At 37.9% G+C, this 22,360-nt stretch overlaps 2 protein-coding genes across 2 annotated transcripts; one reads left to right on the forward strand and one right to left on the reverse strand.

Moving 5' to 3' along the window:
- Positions 1-5: 5 nt before the first annotated feature.
- Positions 6-5,154, forward strand: cisd1 (CDGSH iron sulfur domain 1). The gene is made up of 3 exons (XM_017463973.3): positions 6-227; positions 781-986; positions 3,893-5,154. Exons 1-3 carry the CDS (start codon positions 200-202, stop codon positions 3,980-3,982), a joined length of 324 nt encoding a protein of 107 aa, XP_017319462.1. The 5' UTR covers positions 6-199; the 3' UTR covers positions 3,983-5,154.
- A 9,073-nt stretch (positions 5,155-14,227) lies between these two features.
- Positions 14,228-22,156, reverse strand: LOC108263301 (creatine kinase B-type). Its single transcript, XM_017463970.3, has 7 exons — positions 21,939-22,156; positions 20,609-20,763; positions 19,969-20,101; positions 17,340-17,511; positions 14,946-15,069; positions 14,644-14,833; positions 14,228-14,514 (listed from the first exon to the last, which is right to left on the reverse strand). The coding sequence occupies exons 1-7, from the start codon at positions 22,150-22,152 to the stop codon at positions 14,336-14,338; spliced, it is 1,167 nt and encodes a 388-aa protein (XP_017319459.1). The 5' UTR covers positions 22,153-22,156; the 3' UTR covers positions 14,228-14,335.
- Between the last annotated feature and the right edge of the window lie 204 nt (positions 22,157-22,360).

A 22,360-nucleotide genomic window follows, 5' to 3' on the forward strand; every position in this document is an offset into this window, starting at 1 on the left:
GCTCGCTTGCTGGTGAACATTGTTGAGAAAGTGGGCTGGGGAACTTCAGTTGAGCTGGTGTCGTATGCGCATTTGGGTGCAGAATTGATTCGCTTGAACTATCCACCCACCGCTCGGAGGAGCTTTAAAATATGGGTCATAAGTCTTTCAAAAAGGACACTTGGTAGTCACCTGGGCTGCTTGATTCCTCGACATAGTCATGTGTAGCTCACCAACTTTATCTAAAGGTAATGTTTGCATAATATGTAGCGGTATATCTTTATATAATATGAAATACAGGTATCAGATACCGTACAGGTATCTTGTTAATGACCTATAAGAATTTGGATAACGATCTGACCCTGTTATGTTGAAGATCGTTGCTCGTGTCTCTCCCATGTACTGTGTGTGTGTCAGTGTGCCTTGTGTAGACAACTTGTTTTTATCAAAAATAACTGCAGCAATCGGGGATATTACTATAGAAAATGTAATTTCGAGTTAGCATGGGTTCACTGACCTTAGCTTGTTTGGTGACCAAGTGTAAAACTCTATTCAGTTTCGCTAAATGAAAGCAGTATGTGCTTCGTTTATTTGAGCAGTGAAGGACAAGATAGTGTCTGTATGCGAGGTTAAAGAGGAAAGCTGCATATTAATGTTTACATAACAGAGACCTGAAAAACCCGTAACAGTGCTGTTGTTGTGTTTTTTTATTTATTTATTTTTATTTATTTATTTTTTTTAATTATCATTATCATTATATTTATTTATTTATTTATTTATTTATTTATTTATTTTTTACAGGTGAAGTGATCACGGCTCTGGCCGTCACTGCTGGAGCCATGGCCATCGGTTTCCTAATCCACAAAAAAATATTTTCCAAAGCCAAATGCGTGAAACCAAAAGTAAACCTGGACCTTCAGAAAGACAACCCCAAAGTGGTGCATGCTTTCGATATTGAGGACCTGGGTGATAAGGCTGTCTACTGCAGATGTTGGAGATCTAAGAAGGTAATACTGTACATAGGAAATCAGGCAAAAACCTGACTCTGAGTTGTGCTAAAAATGGCTTAATATGGTCCACTCAGTTTTCAAGACCTGCCTTATAAAGTCATGGGTGTTTTCAGAAGTTCTGGGGACGGAAATTAACTAACAAACAAACAAAAAAAAACAATAAATATCCCCCTGCTGAAAAAACAACCCAATAGGAACTCTCATAGAATTTGTAATGGTTGTAATAGTTATAATAGGAATTGTATTAGTTTTAATGGAAACTGTTATGGTCCCTGTGGCTCTCTACTGGTGATTTTTTTTGCCTTCTATTGGTGGCATGTTATGTCTAGTGGATACCATTAAGGACCAGTAATGGTTTTAACAGTTAGCTGAATGTTTGTAATGGTATTTGTAGTGGAAACCATTAGAATTTCTGTGATGGTTTCTGTTGTTTTCCAGCAAGGCCTGCATGATACATTGAAAGCCTGTTTTCAGTTCAGTTAAATTTTTTTTGAATAGCGCTTTTAACAATGGACATTGTCTCAAAGCAGCTTTACAGAAACATATAAACACAGGATACAGATTTTAAATGTGTGAATTTATCCCTATTGAGCAAGCCGGTGGCAAGGGAAAAACTCCCTAAGATGAAATGAGGAAGAAACCTTGAGAGGAACCAGACTCAGAAGGGAACCCATCCTCATCTGGGTAACGACGGATAGTGTGAAAGTAAAAGAGCATTATGGTTTTGACATGAAGTCTGTTTGTTGAACTAGTCCACTGTTCACCAAAGGAGACCTGAGTGCAAAACTGCATGTGGTAATTGCAGTTCAAGTGGTACCATACTAAGCAATCTCCAGGCTGTAGCCTCCAGTTGATGAGAGTTTCATTCAGAGATAGGGCATCAGGATGGATCAGGCAGGGCCGGAGAGCAGAAAGGGTCAGGATTGCTGGCATCTCCATAAAATCATGTGTGGCTCCACCTTCCACCAAAAAGATAATACTTCAGTTTAAACCAGCAGCTTTCTAAAACTACACAAATAATAGGATGATGGTTTACATCATCTACATCATCCTACATCAAAAGAAAAGAAACCAAAGGGCTCAGGCACAGATTGATTAACTTGAATACTGGTGCTTACAGCCAGTATAACAATTTGTACTTTGAACATTCACATGTGCCACAATATAGTTATTGTAGATTAATGTAAATGTAAACAGAAAAAGAGGTAAAGAATTCGCACATGCTTTGATCAGTGGTGGTTCAACAGTTAAACCTCTGGGTTACTGATCAGAATCTCGGGAGTTCGTTCCCCATCACTGCCAGGCTGCTACTGTTTGGCCCTTGTGTAAGGCCTTAACCATATCTGCTCCAGAGGTGCTGCATCATGGTAGACAATGAGATCTGACCCCAGCTTCCTAGCAAACTGGGATATGCAAAGAAAAGAATTTTGCTGTAATGTATATGTGACAAATATATGCTTCTTCATAAGTAGTGGCCTTCCAGATACAAGAGTTTTATCATACAGGAAATATTTTATTACAGACACCACCTTCACTGTCAATAGGGCTAAACAGATACTTTTAGAAAGTGTTTGGAGCAGTTGAATGCATGCATATTATGAAATGAATGCATCTTATTTTACTCTTATGTCAGGATAATGCGTGTTTGCATGCATACATACAGTATCTTAGAAAGTACATTGCAACTTTACCTCCTCCTTAAACAACTTAGAACATGGCACCTTTTGTTTGAACCCACCTGGTTTTCAAGTGATCAAAAGTATTAGACCATGTGACTGACAGATATTTCTTGTTGCCCAGGTGATCACTGTTAGATTGATTGTTTATACAATTAATACCTCTGAATGTCTACTTTTGGTTTGAGCCCTGTGATTCATCTGTGAATACTGCATTTGCTGTTAAAAAGGATAAATCTACACGAAGACCACAGAGCTAACTATGGGAGAAAAAGCCATTCTGAATTGTCTCGAAAAAAGAAAGAAACCACTGGTGTACTAAGTACCAGACATCAAACAGTTCGGCCAAGGAAGTGAGAGCTGTGAAAAACCCCCCAAAACAACTGTCAGTGACATCACCAACAGCCTCCACAGGGCAGGGGTGAAGGTATCACAATCTACTGTTCGAAGAAGACTTGGAGAGCAGAAATATAGAAGTCATACCACAATACGTTTTGGAAGCAAGATTAACCTCTACCGAAGTGATGGAAAGGCCAAAGTGTGGAGAAAAAGGATCTGCTTGTGGTCCAAAACATACAAACTCATCGGTCAAGCATGGAGGAGTTGTTGTCATGGCTTGGGCTTGCATGGGTGCTTCTGAAACAGGCTCACTAATCTTTGTTGATGATGTAACTCATGATGGTTAGGTTTTAAACTGTTCAAGTCAGTCACCAGACCTTAACCCACCTGAGCATGCATTTCACCTCCTTTTGAGGAGACTGAAGGGAGAGACCCTCCAAAACAAACAACTGAAAGAAGCTGCAACAAGTCTGTAAAAGCATCACAAAGAAGATTTAACACATCTAGATCAGGAAATAAAACTTGAAATTAATCTAGCATCTTATTCATCTTCTGATGTCAAACCCAAATATCGTCAGTGTATAGCAAAAACAAAAGAATTGGGCTTGCTGTTCCAATACTTTTGGAGCGTTTTGTATATGTATGTAAGGGATACATATTCAATACCCTTTGTAACTCAAACCCATTATACCACCTTCTTATCATACCTCAGTATTATTGATCCTTTCTTATTTCATTTTAGTTTATTTCCTTATCAGTTTCTTCTACTTCTGTATATAGTGTTCTCTGCATGTTACATGTGCACTCACCAAGTTAAAATGCCTCATATGTAACATCTGGCAAAATAAAAACTAACTGTGAACTTTTTTGTGTGTGTTTGTTTTTCAGTTTCCATACTGTGATGGTGCTCATGCAAAACACAATCAAGAGACTGGAGACAATGTGGGCCCTCTGATCATTAAAAGGAAGGATGCATGAATTTGAGAGTTGCTATCCCATTAAAGCACTGACAGAGATTAGTATATATTTGCCTCACATGTGCGACTAAACTTGTCATGATTTTAGGGTCTCTTATCATAGCTGCCTATGTCTGAATGTGTCATGGTCTTATTCTCGATCTTCTTGTCTTGGTGCAGGTGTATATATTGAGAAATATATTTTTTTCCCCCCAAAGTTCAATAATTACATTTGAATCTTGATGTTAGTGATGAAATTAGCACTACCTTTGTCTGATTCTTTTTTGGATCCTTCGCTGCTTCTCAGCTGATTGCGAGGCTTGGTGAAGTTGCAGTAACTGATGTTGACAAAAGCACTCAAGTGTGAATGTGGCATGACAGCATGTACATTTGAAAGCCATGAAAATAAATGGAAAAAAAAGTACATGAACTGTAGGGAAAGAGTGAATGTGTTTGTTTGAATCTGGATCTCATTCACAGTTTGTACATTTCTCTGCTGAATGTCCCATGCTGTAATCTTATCCAAACACACAGGAGCAAGCAAGTCACAAAATGGAAAATTTATTTCTTGATTAGGCTAAAGTACAAATCTTAGTTGTGTTTTTCAGCATGAAAAAACGCCTCTGAGTTATGAAAAATAAGATTTAACACAAACATTAAGCAGTGAAGATGTATATTATAGGAACACCATTGTGTTCCTATAATATACCAGGATATGATTTTAGTGTAATAGAAATTTGTTAATTATGATATGTATGAATGACACTGATTGTTTCAAATAAGCATAGAAGTCTTTTGAGTGTTGTCATTAAACAAAGCTGTGACCTTAAATATTTAAACTTCTTAATTAGGAGTGAGTAAATATCAATAAGTAATGGCTGTGCAGTGTGTTCGAAATCTTATTTTGCTATGATCTTACTACAAGAATAAATTTACTGGTTAACACTTGATTTAACATTTGACAAATGTGCTTATGTGATGTTTGATAGATTGTCCAATTGTCTCTGGTTTTCCAGTAAATGCACTTCACTTTTTTGTGATGATTCTGTGACACATTCTCTGTGTAATCTGTACTACATATCCTCTCACTGCTGCAGTTGTTCTTTTGTATATTCCCTCTGTTGATAATAGACTTCCATTTGCTGTATTATGTTTACATCAGCAATAAATCTATAATATCTATCTATGACAATCTTTCACATGGCACAGAGTAATTTTAATACATTGTTTACTTTTCACTTCAAAGTGTTAAGATGCAGAATACTTTTAGATATAGATTCATAAAAGGCACCACATGTTTATGAAATATCAATACCAAGCCCTCAAGGGTACACACAACCCCACAAGGTAGTAGCTTGGAAGCTATGCTCATACATGCATAGTAATTATATGCATAAAATGTTTCAGAAAATGGCAAAATTAAGATTTAGGACAGCACTGGTTAAAGTTGTAAATGATCTCTGTTAGATTCTGATTTTATCTTAGTGTGATTATGAAGCAGGATGTTTATTAGCCAGTATGTTTTCTAACTAGTGTACAAGTGTACTTCAATTCACCATTTGGTTGCTGGCATTTCCCCATCATCTGAGAACCTATCAATATTTAACACTTAATCTCCCAGCCTGTCTACTTGACACCAAAATGCTTTGTTCTGTACCAAATATAACTTCTTGCCATTGCATGAGTAAGCAGAGGTAGATCATACATTAGCCTAACACGAGCCATGTAGATACACAAACATACTAGGGCAGACTTCTTTTATCTCAATGTATAACACTGTAAAGAATGTTCCTAAGAAACATAATGGCATTATATGAGGCAAAAGTACATCACTGTATTATATAAGTATTTCAGTCTTTAATAGAGCTAGAACATTTGACCATGTTTTTCTTATTTTTTCTTATCTTATGTTTTTCTTATCTTATTTACACTATACTGGCTACATTGGATAGTAAAATTCCATATTGATTAAGTAAGGAATAACACGATGGACTGTGCTTTTATGTGAATATAATACACATTGTGATACAGTTCAATGGCAAGCAGAAGTGTACTTCCCCAAAATGTATTATTTTTCTATAACTACATGGTATAACTATAATGTATTAGAATGAGTTCATTAATATTAACTAATTGTTCATGTTACAGCCAGAACTACTGTCTGAGCCATGCTGTTATGCAAAAATAATGCACACGTATCCTCCCAGTCATGGAATGCACTTCCAAGTAATGTTCAGGACAAAATTTCAAACTTCATGTTTTGGAAGAAACATACTTATTTATTCAGATATTCTGCTAGCAGAAAAGATACAGATCTGGTTGTTCATGGATACAGAGGTAAGGTAAACTGGGTAAACTGTCAGTTGAGCTTTACATGTACTCCTGCTGTCTGATGTGCCAAAATCCTGACACTCTTGTTAAGCTGTGGTTCCGCCAACCCTCAGGAACGGCTTGACATCCTAATACACCTCTCCTGCTCTGCTTCTCCTGCTTTGTTGTCTTGAAGCTATTTGAACTTGTGATTCAGATCGGATGATTGGCTTGCACCTGGATACCCTAGAGACCTGCATTATAGTTAAAAACTTCCAACTGCAGTGAATAAATGCTGCAGTAAATGTATGCTCACCTCATCTCTGGACTCACAGACATTCACAGTATGCTCATACCATGCATTCTGTATCCTTTCAACACATTAGCTGCTGTTTGCCTTTTTTTAATTTTTATTTTTTTAAAAAATTTTTTATTTAATATATGAGTATACTGTAATAATCAAACTCCCACTATCTTCTGTCACCCATAGGAGTATATGGTCTCTTTTGATGCTCCTCTTAAGGTTTCTTCCTCCTGTCCTCTCATGGGGGTTTCTTTGTCACTGTTGCCTATGGCTTGTTAATTAATGATCTATATCTAAACTCTGATTTCTATAATGCTGACTGTGTCAATTGTTACAAGCTCTGAACTTATAAAACTGAATTTAAAACATATAAAACTGAACTTATAAAATGTATAAAACTAAATGGAATTTCCTGAATTGTATAGTAATGGAGCAGTTTTTCATTGTCATGGCCCTCTGTTGCCAACACTGCAGCTGCTGTGAAAACACATATACCCCTTACTCCCAACCTTCCTGACCCTGCTGTTAAAACTACTTATGCGTTGTGGGTTTCCTTTTAGGGAAGAAAGAGGTGGAGCTCTCTGTGTGTATTTTTTTAATTAACATGAATGGCATGGTGAGAATTAACTTCAAAGGTATCCATGATTGCAGACAATAACTTCAGTTGCAATGAGCTCAATGATGCTTAAACACAAACTGTGGAGGTCCACAAACTTGGTCAAAGGAATGTAAAATTTGAAGCAGCAAGTATGTCAATTTGGTAGTTACCAGTGGTAATTTTTTATGTCTCAAATTGTGCCACAGTTGCCATTCTATAGTCTCTGTATTCTCTATAAGTTTGTGAACCCTTTATTATTTTCTATATCTCTGCATATATATGATCTAAAACATCAACGAAAGTCCTCAAAGTAGTTCAATGAAATTATAAATAAATTAAACAAATGAAACAAAAAATATTATACTTGGTCATTTATTTATTGAGGAAAATGATCCAATATTACATGTCTGTGAATGGCAAAATTATGTGAACCTTTGCTTTCAGTATCTGGTGTGACCCCCTTGTGCAGCAGTAACTGCAACTAAACGTTTCCGGTAACTGTTGATCAGTCCTGCACGTCGGCTTGGGGGAATTTTAGCCCATTTCCCAGTACAGAACAGATCAGTTTCTCCTGAGATAAAAGCAGTAAGTCACTGAGTCATACCAATTGTGCACCTGTACCAACATGATAGATCAAGGTTCTTCAAATCTGGCCCTTGTGGTCCACTCTCCTGCAGAGTTTATCTCTAACCATAATCAAACACACCTGAATAAGACAACCAAGGTCTTCAGGATTACTAAAAAAAAAATACAGCCAGGTGAGTTTGGAGATTGGAGCCAATATCAAATGTAGTAACATTTTAGACCGCATTGACCAGCATAAGCTATTATATGCCAATCATAAACATCATTACTGTAAAATACTGTCAATTTTTATTATATGTTATGCCTATATTATATATGTTCAATTCTCAAAATGCATGAATAAAGTAGGCTTTTCCCCAGATTTTTACTAGCTCTAGCTCTGTAACCATTGGAATCTTTAACTCAAAATACAGTTTTACAGCAGAATACTACTCAGTATGACACTAGCCTAAAGTTGGCTTGACATTGGACGTTCGATATTCACAGTTCTGCAGAAATTAAGGGACTGTCTCTAAAGTTACATACGACATTGTTAAACACGATTCTAACTTCAATAGCATTTGAAGGGAATGACTTACAGTCATATAATCAACTGTAAAGTGTTTCTGTAGGTGTCAGCTATAACACACACCTTTTAGATTTGTGATATTTATTAAAATAAGCTATTAAATCATATGTAAATTAGATATGAATTTCACTACCGAACGGGCCCATACACAAAATATACCATAATTTAAGGCTCAATAGCATTTGAAGGGAATGATGTACAGTCACAAAATCAACTGTAAAATGTTCGACTAGGTGTCAGGTATGACACGCACCTTTTAGATTTTTGACATTTAACCCTACATTGCACGAACTAAAAAAACCTTCACGAATGCGTAAATTGGATCAAAATGACCCGTACTGGATTGAATGGTTTTCTTAAAAAAATAGATGTCCTATTAGTGAAATAATTAAAAGAACTGATAATACATGAATATTTTAATATTTCAAACATTTTTATTTGTTTTCTTTTTGTTTATTTATGTACATGTTTGGATTGTGGATGGGAGCCACAGGAATTCAAAATTATTTACGTAGGCAGCACTTCCAGTCAACCTTTTGAGCCCTCAACTTCCCTGTCACAAGAATAATCCTGGTCCTTACTTTCCTCTGTACCATTCTGCTTATTGTGCCCTGAACTTTCATCTTCATCCTCATCTTCATCTGCAGTGTTCCTGTCTCCAGCCTCATCTTCCCTGTTATTCCCTGTCATTCCATGCATTGTAGGGTTAAATATCAAAAATCTAAAAGGTGTGCATCATACCTGACACCCCGTCAAACACTTTACAGTTGGTTTTGTGACTGTACATCATTCCCTTCAAATGCTATTGAGCTTTAAATTATGGTATATTTTGTATATGGGTCCATTCATATCAAATTTGCATATGATTTAATAGCTTATTTTAGTAAATATAAAAAATTTAAAAGGTGTACATCATACCTGACACCTAGTCGAACTGGTCATGAAATGGTCATGGATCAGTAAAGTTGCAATCATGTGAGCTATCAGCTTTTTGATTTATTTTATTTGTTTTATATTTATTTATTTTTGTTCCCCTGTTAATAGTAAATGATTAAGGACCTTTTTTTTTCTTTTCTTTTTGGACTGTACAGGACTTCATCTGATTCCTCTGAAGGTCATGATTTCTTACACCTTAAGGGCTAAAACGTTTACTGGTCATGTAAATATGCTAGATTATTTGGAGTTAGGCAGTTACCTGGCAGCAGCTAAATTGGATAATTATATAAATGAGCAGGTGTGGAGGTGTTCCTAATAAAGTGGTGAGTGTATATTGTAATAAGTAGGATGTCAGGGCTCCTAAAGTTAATTAGTATTAGACAGTCATTAGCCTGGGGCTAATTAATTAGATGACTTTGTTACCAGCAGTGTGGACATATCAACTATGTTTGTGATGGTTTTAGCTAGAATGAGTCATCCCCAAAATAACTCCTTTCTATGTAAGTGCGTTAGACTTCTGAAACAGGAACGGTGAGCATTAGCTTTGCGAAAATCGTTTGGACGTTTTCAGGTAACACTTTTGGCATCATTTGAAAAAGGTACGTCATTGGTACGTGACATGCGAGCCATTTTTACATTTCAGATGGCTTTTTCCTAGCGAGTGCCACAGTGTGAGGTTCACTTACGCCATTAAACTCACCAGTGTCGTGTGTGAGTCAGTTACTGAGTCAAGGACTGGAGTTTTGAAATGACAGATGTGCATGTCTATTTGGATTTAGTCTTTTAGTAGACCGTCTTATACAGTGTGACTCTCTATTACACAGCTCGTACCAATAATTATCATTGAATCAGTGGCGCCAGGCTTATAAAATGTATCATCACTAAGCAAAATCACTAACTTTGCTGTTGCTGCCCCCCATCTATGGAATCAACTGCCACTGGACATCTGCCTTGCACCTTCTATTACCACTTTTAAAAATAGGCTTAAAACATATCTCTTCTGCCAGGCTTTTTGATCAAATTTTTAATTGTTTAAACAAATTTTTAATAATTTTTTTCTATTGTCTATTGTCTGTTTTTATTTGGTCTAATTCTGTTTCTATGTTACTTTCTTTACTCTGTGCAGCACTTTGGTCAGCTTTGCTGTGTGAAACGTGCTATATAAATAAATTTTACTTACTTACTTACTTACTTTGTTTTCACTTTGCCTCTATCACTCATCTGTTCGTCTTCACTCACCAGCATATGTAGCTTATTTTTTGTTTGTTGTTTTGTTATTTTTATAGGGTATGCTAAACAATTTAGCAATTTTCATTACCAAGTTTTATTCTGTCCTTCCCATCCTCCTCTTCATCATCTTTCACCTTCTGGAAACGTGGCTTTACAAAGGCTATTTGGCCTCTGCATACTCTAATCGCTTACCATTCTTTTAAAATATCTTCAATATCATTACAAATCTTTTTTTTTTTTTTTTTGGTGCATATTCAGGAGAAGAAGCTATAAGGAGTTGTAGGAATGTACAGATGGAGAGTGTCTAGAGGAAGGGCTAATTAAAAACCACTCAACAATATTCTGTGTGAGTGTGTGTATGTACACTATATGGCTTACGTGTATGTGTGTCAGGAAATGGTTTGGTGGAAGGGCTGTTCATTTTCACAAATACAGCAAACACACACTCTTACATGTGTAGAGCATAAACATGCTATATACCCTACGTGGCCAAAAAGTATGTGGACACCTGATCATCACATCTATATGAGCTTCAAATCCATGGGTGTTAATATGGAGTTGGCCCCCGTTTGCAGCTGTAACAGCCTCCACTCTTCTGGGAAGGCTTTCTGCAGGATTTTGTCGTGTCAGTGGGAATTTATGTCCATTCAGTAAAAAGTTCATTCGTGAGGTCTGGCACTAATGTTGTACGAGAAGGCCTGGCTCGCAGCCGACATTAATCCCAAAGCTGTTCAGTGGGGTTGAGCTCACGGCGCTGTGCAGGCCACTGGAGTTCCTCCACACACCAAACTCATCACACCATGTCTCAATGGACTTAGCTTTGTGCATAGGGGCAGTCATGCTGGAACAGGAAAAGGTCTTCCCCCAAACTGTTGACACAAAGTTGGAAGCATGCAACTGTCTAAAATATTTTTGCATGTTGTAACATTAACATTAGCAATTAAGTGGCCTAGCCCAAACCCTGAAAAACAGACCATTATCCCTCCTCCAGCATCACTGTTGGCACTATGCATTCGAGTAGGTAGTGTTTTCCCGGCATCCACCATCAGACTGCTAGATAGTTAAGCATGATTCATCATTCTAGAGAACATGTTTCCATTATAGAGCTTCAGCACTCGGAAGCACCACATACTTTTGGCCCCACAGTGTATATGTAAATAGGTTCCTCACAACATGCCTTTAGATCAGGCAACTCTCTCAACGTTATGAGAGAAGCATGGTAGCTCAGGAAAATTATGACTCTATTGTCAGAAATGTCCACTGCCATCTGATATATAGCTTCTGTACATTTGGATATTTTACTCTTCTTCCTTTTCACTTTCATTGCAATCCCTCCTCCTCTCATTTTCCTTTTTCCCCTACTCTAACCAATGATGTTACACTTAGCTCAAATGTGCTGTCCTTCTTTCCTTCCTTTTTGTTTTCTAATCAAATAACAGAGTCTCAACCGAGTTTGAGAGAAGCGGGAGATTTGAGGGCACAAGATGAGGAGTTTCTGAGATCCTCTACCCTCCACTTGGTTCATATATGTTTGATCTCTAACTCAATTGTGTCTGACTTGACCCATAGTGTATTATCACATCATGCTTGAATGGTCATTAATGGGGCCTGTGAGACCTTTGCACTTCTGGAAACAGAACTAGTACAGTCTCATTATGGTCATTTCAATTGCATGTGGCTTTTTATGTACTGGTGTGATTACTGTTTGATTATTTTGTAATGTGGGTTGTTGTGGGGTTTGCATGCTTAAACAGTTGTGGGTTGCTGTCTAATATATGTATTTAATTTACTGTTCTGTGGATTTACTATGTCCCTTTCCCTTCAAATATGTAATATATCATTTATTACTAGAAGTAGGACTTGGGTGAAGATACACAATACGCTTTGGTTTTGGGGAGAAAAATAATATTGACTGATAAACTAATCAACTCATAACACGTAGTTCACTGAACAATAAAAATATATTTTAGTACTGAATGTTTCCTCCTTTTCTGTTAAATAAAATAAGATTACACAAAATGTCACAGGAGACACCGATTTTTATTTTTTCCTAATTATTGTTTTGTTAGCCCATAATGTCATGATTATATTGCATAAAAATGTCTGCAAACATTGCAAAAATAATTTTGCCATATCACCCAACCCAACCCAACCAATCCTTTTTTCTTTCTTTTCCACCCATTTCTCTTGGCATATTCTCTTCTTACATTGTTGTTTCTTTCTCTCAGTAGTCATGTACCTGGGGATCAGCAAAAAGATGAAGGGAAAGATGGAAAAGATGGGAAACCCCACTCTCTCCGTTTCACCTGGAGTATGAACACCACCAGCAGCATGGAGCCAGCCGCCATCATGAACGAAATCTGCAAAGTTCTAGACGCCAACAACGGCGACTATGAACAGCATGAACACTTCCTGCTTCTCTGTGTCCATGGTGATGGACAAGCTGACAGCCTTGTCCAGTGAGAGATGGAGGTCTGCAAACTGCCCCACCTCTCACTCAACGATATCCGTTTTAAGAGGGTATCTGGGACATCAATCGCTTTTAAAAACATTGCTTCTAAAGTTGCCACTGAGCTCAAGCTATGAATGTCTATAATCTATTCATGTAGAAGAAAAATGAAACTTAAATCCTATATAGAGAAACAAAGCTGTACAATCACAAACGTAGCAGTTGCAAAATGTATGGGTTTAACAAACCACTTACCCTATGTATTTCAAGTGTATAGACTTTAACATTGCTAAAAGCAATAATTTAAGTGTCACAAGTTGTTAAACACTGTAAAAGAGAATTTATTTTAATCTTTTGCTCAAGAATGTGCATGCCTAGGCACATGCACTCTATATCCCTTACAGAGTGACAATGTCAAGATAAAAATGTAAAACCAGAGATATACTTTATTCCTCTTCAGACAGTGTTAATGCTGTAGGTATTTGGTGTTTTGAGCAGCCTGTGTGTAAAGGCTATGTAAAATCTTTGAAGAGCCAAAATGCTTTTAAATTGCTTCAGTTATTCTGCACCTCAGTCAGGTTTGTTCTCAAGGTTTTGTGCTTGTAATTGAATGTGATCCAGCGACCCAGTTTGAGTTCACTTTCACTGTGTGAATGCTGCAAGACCGGAGTGAAAAGTTTTATTTATTTTATGCCCATTACCCATGTGTAAATAATGCACCTTTTGATTTTAGTTATTATATTGTTGCCATTCCTCATATTCTCAAGAGCTCTACTATTTTAAAGAGCTACTTGTAATTGCGCATCGTTATGGATTCTATTAAAGCAGCTGTACATGACTGGCTTTATTTGCTAGTTTAAATTGTTCTTTCAGTCTACACTCATTACTCATTCATAAACCATCCTTTCTTCTAAAAAGTGCACGGGTATATCCCATAGTTGTGAATATAAAATACATAGCTTGACTTGGTTGTGGGAAGACAGACAAGCGCACTCAAAGCAAGAGTACACCGAGGGGATTGCCCAACATCGTCCCAGAATAACAAATGTTCTGAACACTTTAGATACCTTATGTTAAACAATTGATAACGTGAATGCTGATTTATGATAAATACAATTGTGTTTGTTTGAGCTTTAACTTTAAAACAATTGCAGACAATAGTTAGATTTTATACCATTTAACAGGTCCATATGTTATGGCTTCAACCACTACTGATTTTTGAGACAGTACAATAGACAAGTGTAAACTGCCAGAACATTTAATTCATTTGTCACCATATTAAGGGCATCTTAAATATAATATACATCCGTTTAATAATCTCATAGGAGTGGGATGTGGTGGGGGGAATGAAGAGGGGAATTTTGGATGAGTGAGGTAGAAAGATAGTTACTGGAGTTACTTTTGAACAGGTATGAGGTCATCAATGGCCTGGCCTTTCTCCAATTGCTTCTCCATCTCCACCAGCAGCTTGACTCCATCTACCACCATCTGAACGAGCTCCACCTCAGAGAAGCCCAGCCGGTCAGCATTAGAGATATCAAACACACCGCCCACTGCAGCAGTGTCCACACCACCTGACACATTGAATACAGCATTAGTGCCAGAACAGTCAACTTATATTCACTACCAACAGCCTATAGATGGCAGCACTGTGCTTCAGACAAACAGCTTGCTGTCTTTTATGGGTCATTTGTAACATTTACCTGTTCCACGCTTCTGCAGACGTAATCTCTTGAGCACCTCCTCAAACTTTTTGTGCTTGCTCATATTCGGGAGTTTGACATGCACACCTCCACGCAGCCCTGTACCCAGGTTAGACGGGCAGGTGAGGACATAGCCCAGGTGCTCGTTCCACATGAACGCATGTCCCTTGCTCTTAAACAGCTCCTCAATCTGAAAAGGGTACGAGACAATAAGCAGCAGTAATTTACAGCACAGTTCATTAGACTCACAATTTCTCCTGAACAACTTTAAATCACTCTTGAAATGTTGATGAGCAGATTACCTTGGTGAGGCCTGTGCAGAAACGAGTAAACACTTCTTTCATGTTGCCACCTTTCTGCATGGAGATGACACGCAAGTGATCCTCTTCATTCACCCACACGAGGAATGTTTTGTTGACATTGTGCCTGAAAAACATTAAAAGGAATGATTACTTAATTGAACTTTTTTTTAAAGCCATTCAAAAATGATCCTAGTCATGTGGTGTGAATAGTTCTTTGTATAGAGAAATGATATGAACATGACCACTAAACTGGGACAACAAGTTAGCACACAGTCTCCAGTGTAGTAGGGGCTACCAGAAGGCCAAGTAGTATTGCTAAGAACTTGAACAACTTTACTCAATTCATAAACGTAGCTCTAAAACTGTCAGCATAGCTCAAATGTCACTCCTGTGAATATGATTAGTGAATTGAACCATTCCCCCCCACAAGCACCATAAATGCCCAGTGGTGTAAACCAGGGCTGCTGCCCTCAGTACCAGTAAGTACTACTGTTCACAGTAGTCAGGGAAGCAGCATTTCCTTTAGTTCATAAGTGTTAGCATCTATAATATTGGTAGAGACATAGAATCCATGTAAACCCACTCTATTTGTCATGACACACATTAACTGTAAAGCACAATATTACCACTAACAGACATTTAATATCCACCACTCAGTGGCAATATTCAAATAGTATTATTAGTGTCTAATAGTACCTGCATCCTGTCAGTCCTATGTAAAGACAAACACACAAGCATACACACAGAAAAAGGTTGTTGCGCTTCACAAAATGGGAAGTGGCTATAAGAAAATAGCACAAGCATTGAAAATGCCCATTTCCACCATCAGGGCAATAATTAAGAAGTTCCAGTCAACTGGAAATGTTATGAATCAACCTGGAATTGGATGAGTGTATTGTCTCAACACACTGAAGATGTTCGAGTGGCCAAAAAGTCTCCAAGGACCACAGCTGGAGAACTGCAGAAGTTAGTTGCATCTTGGGGTCAGAAAATCTCCAAAACTACAATCTAAAGTCACCTACTTCACCACCAGTTGTTTGGAAGGGTTTTAAGGTGGGAGAGGAAAAAAAGACAGAAAAAAGAAGCTTCTACTTGCATCTAAAAACAAACTCAAGCATCTTCAGTTTGCCAGACACTACTGGAACTTCAAATGGAATTGAGTTCTATGGTCAGATGAAACCAAAATAGAGCTTTTTGGCAATAAACACCAGAGGTGGTTTTGCTGCACACAAAGAGGCAGCCATATGGAAAAGTACCTCATGCCCATGGTTAAATATGGTGGTGGATCTTTAATGTTTTGGGTTGTTTTTCTGCCAGAGGACCTGGACATTTTGTTAGGATGCACGGCATCATGGACGATCAAATATCAACAGATACTAAATGAAAACCCGACTGCCTCTTCAGAAAGCTTCAAATGGGTCGTGGTTGGATCTTCCAGCAGGACAATGATCCAAAACATACATCAAGATCAACACAAAAATAGAATACTGTTCAAAAAATCAGGGTCCTGCCATGGCCATCCCAGTCCGCCAACGTGAAACTCATAGAAAACCTGTGGGCTGAACTGAAGAGGAGAGCCCACCAAGGTGGACCTGGAAATTTGAAGGATCTGGAGAGATTCTGTATGGAGGAATGGTCTCAGATCTCTTGCCATGTATTCTCCAACCTCATTAGGCATTATAGGAGAAGACTCAGAGCTGTTATCTTGGCAAAGGGAGGTAGCGCAAAGTATTGAAAAAGGATGCCAATAATTGTTGCACACTTTCTTTTTGATAAACCTGTTTTGTTTCCAATTGTTTGATATCCATGAGTGTTTTAATTATTTATTTATTTTTAAACAAAGGTTCAACAATAAAGACAATTTTTCACAGCCTTCTTTGCTGATATTTATCAAGGGTGCTAATATTAGTGGAGGGAACCGTGTGTGTAATGTAGTTATACATGTATATATATATATGTACGTATGTACGTGTGTGTGTGTGTGTGTATATATATGTATACATATATATATTTGTAAAAATTATGTCTCATTTTGCAGCTCGTTGATAATTCTTTGCCTAAACAGAACTAAACATCTGATCGACTAATTATTATATTATATATATATTTTTATTTTTTAAACAGAGTCTGTATTCTCTGTAAACATGAGCCCTCAGTTTTATGAGCAATCAATGCGCAATTTCATTAAAATGTAGGATTTTTAAAAAAAATACTTTTTGAACTTAAATCTCACACGATCATACGTCCGCACATAAATGTAGAATTAAATACTAGGTGTGCGCAGATATGTTTATAGGATATAAAGCATATTAGTGTATGTTTTGGAAATTCTACCTTCACATAAGTAGTGGAACCCCAGTACAAATGCTGTTTTGTGGGTGCTCCAACACTTACCATATTCCCCTGGCATCAGGCCAATCACGGGCCATTCCAGAGGCCAACAGCAGGGGAGACACAGGCTTGTCAAAGAGGAAGTGGTCATCAATCAGCTGCTGCTGTTCTGCTTCTGACATATTTTTCAGAGAATAGTATTTCCCTTTCAGATCTCCACTCAGGGCACCTAAAGCTACAAAACAGACAGAAAAATTCAGCACATAGTAAATTTGAAACATTTCCCTTTTGCTATTACAGCAATGGGTATGCATTACTATCTTTTACAGCAACAACCTTTTAATAAATAAATAAATAATAATAATAAAAATTATATTGGGAAAAGTAAGAGATTATATACATTCTGTAGCTTAATCACCATAACAGATTTAAAAAAAAAAAAAAAAAAAAAGTTAGTTGCAAAAGATGTGGTTTATTATCCCCAATAAATACTGAAATTTACTTTTTAGTCAGGTGGTTTCAGCTGTAAGCATCATTCATGACCGCTTGGTAAATAAAGCTCAAAATACATAAAATTCACAGAAACCTGATTTGTTCTATGCAACATCTCAACTCAAGAGCATTGCAACAATCACAAGGGGAGAACTGGAAAAATAAATAAATAATAATAATAAAAAAAAAAACCCCAGCAACCACTGGGGTAGCAATCAAAAGCAAAGTGAAGGTTAAATTAGTAACTGATTGATGGTTGTGCCGGTTTTAAAATGGGTCTTGGCATACCCATATGAATTTGTAGGTTTATGCTCAAAATGGTGCAATGTGTAAGAACGTGGTGCATACAGTGAGGGAAAAAAGTATTTGATCCCCTGCTGATTTTGCACGTTTGCCCACTGACAAAGAAATGATCCGTCTATAACTTTAATGGTAGATTTATTTGAACAGTGAGAGACAGAATAACAACAAAAAAATCCAGAAAAACGCATGTCAAAAATGTTATAAATTAATTTGCATTTTAATGATTGAAATAAGTATTTGACCCCTCTGCAAAACATGACTTAGTACTTGGTTTAAAAATCCTTGTTGGCAATCACAGATGTCAGACGTTTCTTGTAGTTGGCCACCAGGTTTGCACACATCTCAGGAGGGATTTTGTCCCACTCCTCTTTGCAGATCTTCTCCAAGTCATTAAGGTTTCGAGGCTGACGTTTGGCAACTCGAACCTTCAGCTCTCTCCACAGATTTTCTATGGGATTTAGGTCTGGAGACTGCCTAGGTCACTCCAGGACCTTAATGTGCTTCTTCTTGAGCCACTCCTTTGTTGCCTTGGCCGTGTGTTTTGGGGCATTGTCATGCTGGAATATCCATCCACGACCCATTTTCAATGCCCTGTCTGAGGGAAGGAGGTTTTCACCCAAGATTTGACGGTACATGGCCCCGTCCATCGTCCCTTTGATGCGGTGAAGTTGCCCTGTCCCCTTAGCAGAAAAAAACCCCCAAAGCATAATGTTTCCACCTCCATGTTTGACGGTGGGGATGGTGTTCTTGGGGTCATAGGCAGCATTCCTCCTCCTCCAAATACGGCGAGTTGAGTTGATGCCAAAGAGCTCCATTTTGGTCTCATCTGACCACAACATTTTCTCCCAGTTGTCCTCTGAATCATTCAGATGTTCATTGGCAAACTTCAGACGGGCATGTATATGTGCTTTCTTGAGCAGCGGACCTTGCGCGCGCTGTAGGATTTCAGTCCTTCACGGCGTAGTGTGTTACCAATTGTTTTCTTGGTGACTATGGTCCCAGCTGCCTTGAGATCATTGACAAGATCCTCCTGTGTAGTTCTGGGCTGATTCCTCACTGTTCTCATGATCAATGCAACTCCACGAGGTGAGATCTTGCATGGAGCCCCAGGCCGAGGGAGATTGACAGTTCTTTTGTGCTTCTTCCATTTGCGAATAATCGCACCAACTGTTGTCCCCCGCTTACCAAGCTGCTTTGGCAATGGTCTTGTAGCCCATTCCAGACTTGTGTAGGTCTACAATCTTGTCCCTGACATCCTTGGAGAGCTCTTTGGTCTTGGCCATGGTGGAGAGTTTGGAATCTGACTGATTGATTGCTTCTGTGGACAGGTGTCTTTTATACAGGTCTTTTAACTGATATTAGGAGCACTCCCTTTAAGAGTGTGCTCCTAATCTCAGCTCATTACCTGTATAAAAGACACCTGGGAGCCAGAAATCTTTCTGACTGAGAGGGGGTCAAATACTTTTTTCCCTCATTAAAATGCAAATTAATTTATAACATTTTTGACATGCGTTTTTCTGGATTTTTTTGTTGTTATTCTGTCTCTCACTGTTCAAATACAACTACCATTAAAATTATAGACTGATCATTTCTTTGTCAGTGGGCAAACGTACAAAATCAGCAGGGGATCAAATACTTTTTTCCCTCACTGTATGTACTATTAAAAATTTGAATCTAGCAGTTTGTTTATTCATAGAAATTTCAGATATTCACTGTGGATAGGACTTGAAGTGCAACAATGAAAGTAACTTGGATTAGTGCCAGTATTTCCACATTTCATTCGTAGAAATTTGCTACAACCTCTGAAAGTTCTCAAATCATAACTTGCACCCTTAGCTTCCCCACATGCCCAGAAGATTGCCACTAGATGGAGTCCTACCCTGCTGTAGAACTATACCTTCCACAGAGAGTTTTTCAACAGCTCTCCTCTCGCCACGACTGCAGTGTGGTGGCAGGCAAAATCCACGAATGCTCCGGCCTGTTCGCACACGAGAACTCAGCACGTAGTCGGGATCCAGATCATCCCCACCCTTCACAAAGAAATTAATTAGCATGAATACTAATATATATGTTTATATATTTTTTCGTTGGGGGGCGCTGCGCGAGTGGCAGCCTGTTGCAGCAGCTCTGATCTTTTTGGCTAAGTTTTAGCATATTTCCCCTCACTCATGTATATAAACAAGGTGATACACATCTGCACATATTCAAATTATACACATGCATTGAGGTGTCCATAGTGTACATATTACCATTATTATTATTATTATTTTTACTAATTTAATTCTTATTTTTCTATTCCTATTGTATATATAAATATTTTTAGATACTTTATTTCAATTCTGTTCCTATTTAATGTGTATTCTTTCCTATCAGTTTTTTGTGTAATTGAGCTGCTGTAACGAGAGAATTTCCCCAGTGTGACATCAATAAAGGTTATCTTATCATATCTTAACTTATCTTACTTCAACTAGTAAAGCCTATAATCAAGAAGCTTGCACATGCCGCATTAGCTGGCACACTGCAAGTCATAACTGTACCTTGAGGTTGGCTGGGTTCAGGTCAGTTTTGTGTTTATCAGTGGGTTTGTATCCACCATGTCTGTCCTTGATGACAGGGTCCAGCAGCTCCTTAAACACCTCATAGGTCTCCTCATCTCCCGCCACACAGCCCACAGTCATAATGAAGGGGTGGCCTAGGATGGAGAAATGGAAAAATCAGCTCTACACACAAAGAGATGACTTTTCACTAAAAAAAACAAACAAAAAAAAACAAACAAACAAACAACAACAAAAAAAAAAACACTAGAGTACACAAGGCACAATTACACCAATGTGAAAAATATTATGACTGGAAAAAAAACATTTTCTTGCTAATCTAATTTAAGCTTTCACTGGAAGAAAAAAATAAAAAACAACAACCCTCTTCACTGAAGATGATATTCAGTCCTGGACTCTGATTCACTTCTTTTTGTGAAAACAGAAAGACTTATTCTAACCGGAGTGTGTTCTACCAGGATTATCTACCAGTTTGAATGGCTATGTATGGTGAAGCCACTGGGAGTGGAATGCTCATGGAGCTTCTTGTACACATATCCACTGTCAAAACTTTGGCCCATATGGTTGCTGTGCTGGCTGAGGTCTGGGTATTCATCCTCAGCAGAGATTTTATTGATGGTAAGAGCTAATTTTTTATTTTTTTTTGCTTGCTACACAACTACAAGACAAAACACAAGAACACAGTCTAGGGAGAAGTCATCTGGAATTCATCTCACAATACAGAGAGTAATCATCCTGGAGTCATAAAAAGTGTTTCTTACTATAACTCAATCAGATTTTATCTGCAACACTCTACTACTGCTGGAGAGCCAAGACTAATAATAAGGCCTTTACTCGTGTCTTCCTTTCTTTCTTTCTTTCTTTCTTTCTTTCTTTCTTTCTTTCTTTCTTTCTTTCTTTAACTCAGCCAGGTTCCAGTACAGCATGCCTTTTATGGATTTAGTAGTTATAGATCTGTTATAGATCATCATCAATGTGTATTCACAATCTGAAACCGGTCTGGGTAAGCCTAGCTCTAAAACAAACTATGTGAAGTGTTCGGCCAACACGCCACCGGGACAATCAACTTTAATATTAGAGTTGAATCTTTTTGGATTTTGTAATGCGAGACACTGGTTTCCAATTCCAGTAACTTTCCCTACTCCCTACACACCTGATACAGACCATGAAGAGCTCCATCTATTGGGCTGAACCTGCATTGTTGGGATAAAGGACCTAAAAAGGGAGTTATGCACTCTTTATTAAACTGTGATGCTTAGGAGCAGATGGTTTCAGCTTTGTGTTCGGGTAAAAGCCATTTAAGCAGCTTTACCTGGGTTATCGACTCCAGTCTGAATCACATCATCCAGCGTGAAGCCACTCGGTGTCTGTTTACTGCGCAGGCGCTCGTATAAATCAGTGGTGAGCACTTTGGCCATGTGGTTGTTGTGCTTGGTCAGGTCGGGATACTCTGCTTCAGACGAGTACTTCATCTTCAGCTGGTTGTGAGTGTTTCCGAAAGGCATGGTGGAGACTCCGGAACCCATACTAAAACACGTCAGTTTTTCCACACAAACCGGACAATACAATCATCCAAACAAGGACTTGGTTCTGTTTAATAAATAATGTCGACAGTTTACCGCTATAAAAATTCAACGCACATTACGAGGGTACAGCCTAATGTTCGTTTGTTGAAATAGAATAAACTTAGCTTGACTCAATATATTATAAATAAAAACCCGATGAATGTATTGA

This window comes from Ictalurus punctatus, chromosome 3, assembly GCF_001660625.3.
Source record: "Ictalurus punctatus breed USDA103 chromosome 3, Coco_2.0, whole genome shotgun sequence".
In the NCBI taxonomy this organism is placed as follows: domain Eukaryota; kingdom Metazoa; phylum Chordata; class Actinopteri; order Siluriformes; family Ictaluridae; genus Ictalurus; species Ictalurus punctatus.

Bases quoted from the DNA above. Each gene is read 5' to 3' on its own strand.
- cisd1 (XM_017463973.3), top strand. From the start codon at position 200: ATGTGTAGCTCACCAACTTTATCTAAAG. The intron at 228-780 runs GTAATGTTTGCA...TATTTTTTACAG, and splicing joins CTCACCAACTTTATCTAAAG to GTGAAGTGATCACGGCTCTG. The intron at 987-3,892 runs GTAATACTGTAC...TTTGTTTTTCAG, and splicing joins GATGTTGGAGATCTAAGAAG to TTTCCATACTGTGATGGTGC.
- LOC108263301 (XM_017463970.3), bottom strand. From the start codon at position 22,152: ATGGGTTCCGGAGTCTCCACCATGCCTTTCGGAAACACTCACAACCAG. The intron at 15,070-17,339 runs GTAAGTGTTGGA...AATGTTTTTCAG, and splicing joins CCTGATGCCAGGGGAATATG to GCACAATGTCAACAAAACAT. The intron at 14,515-14,643 runs GTAAATGTTACA...TCAATGTGTCAG, and splicing joins TCTGCAGAAGCGTGGAACAG to GTGGTGTGGACACTGCTGCA.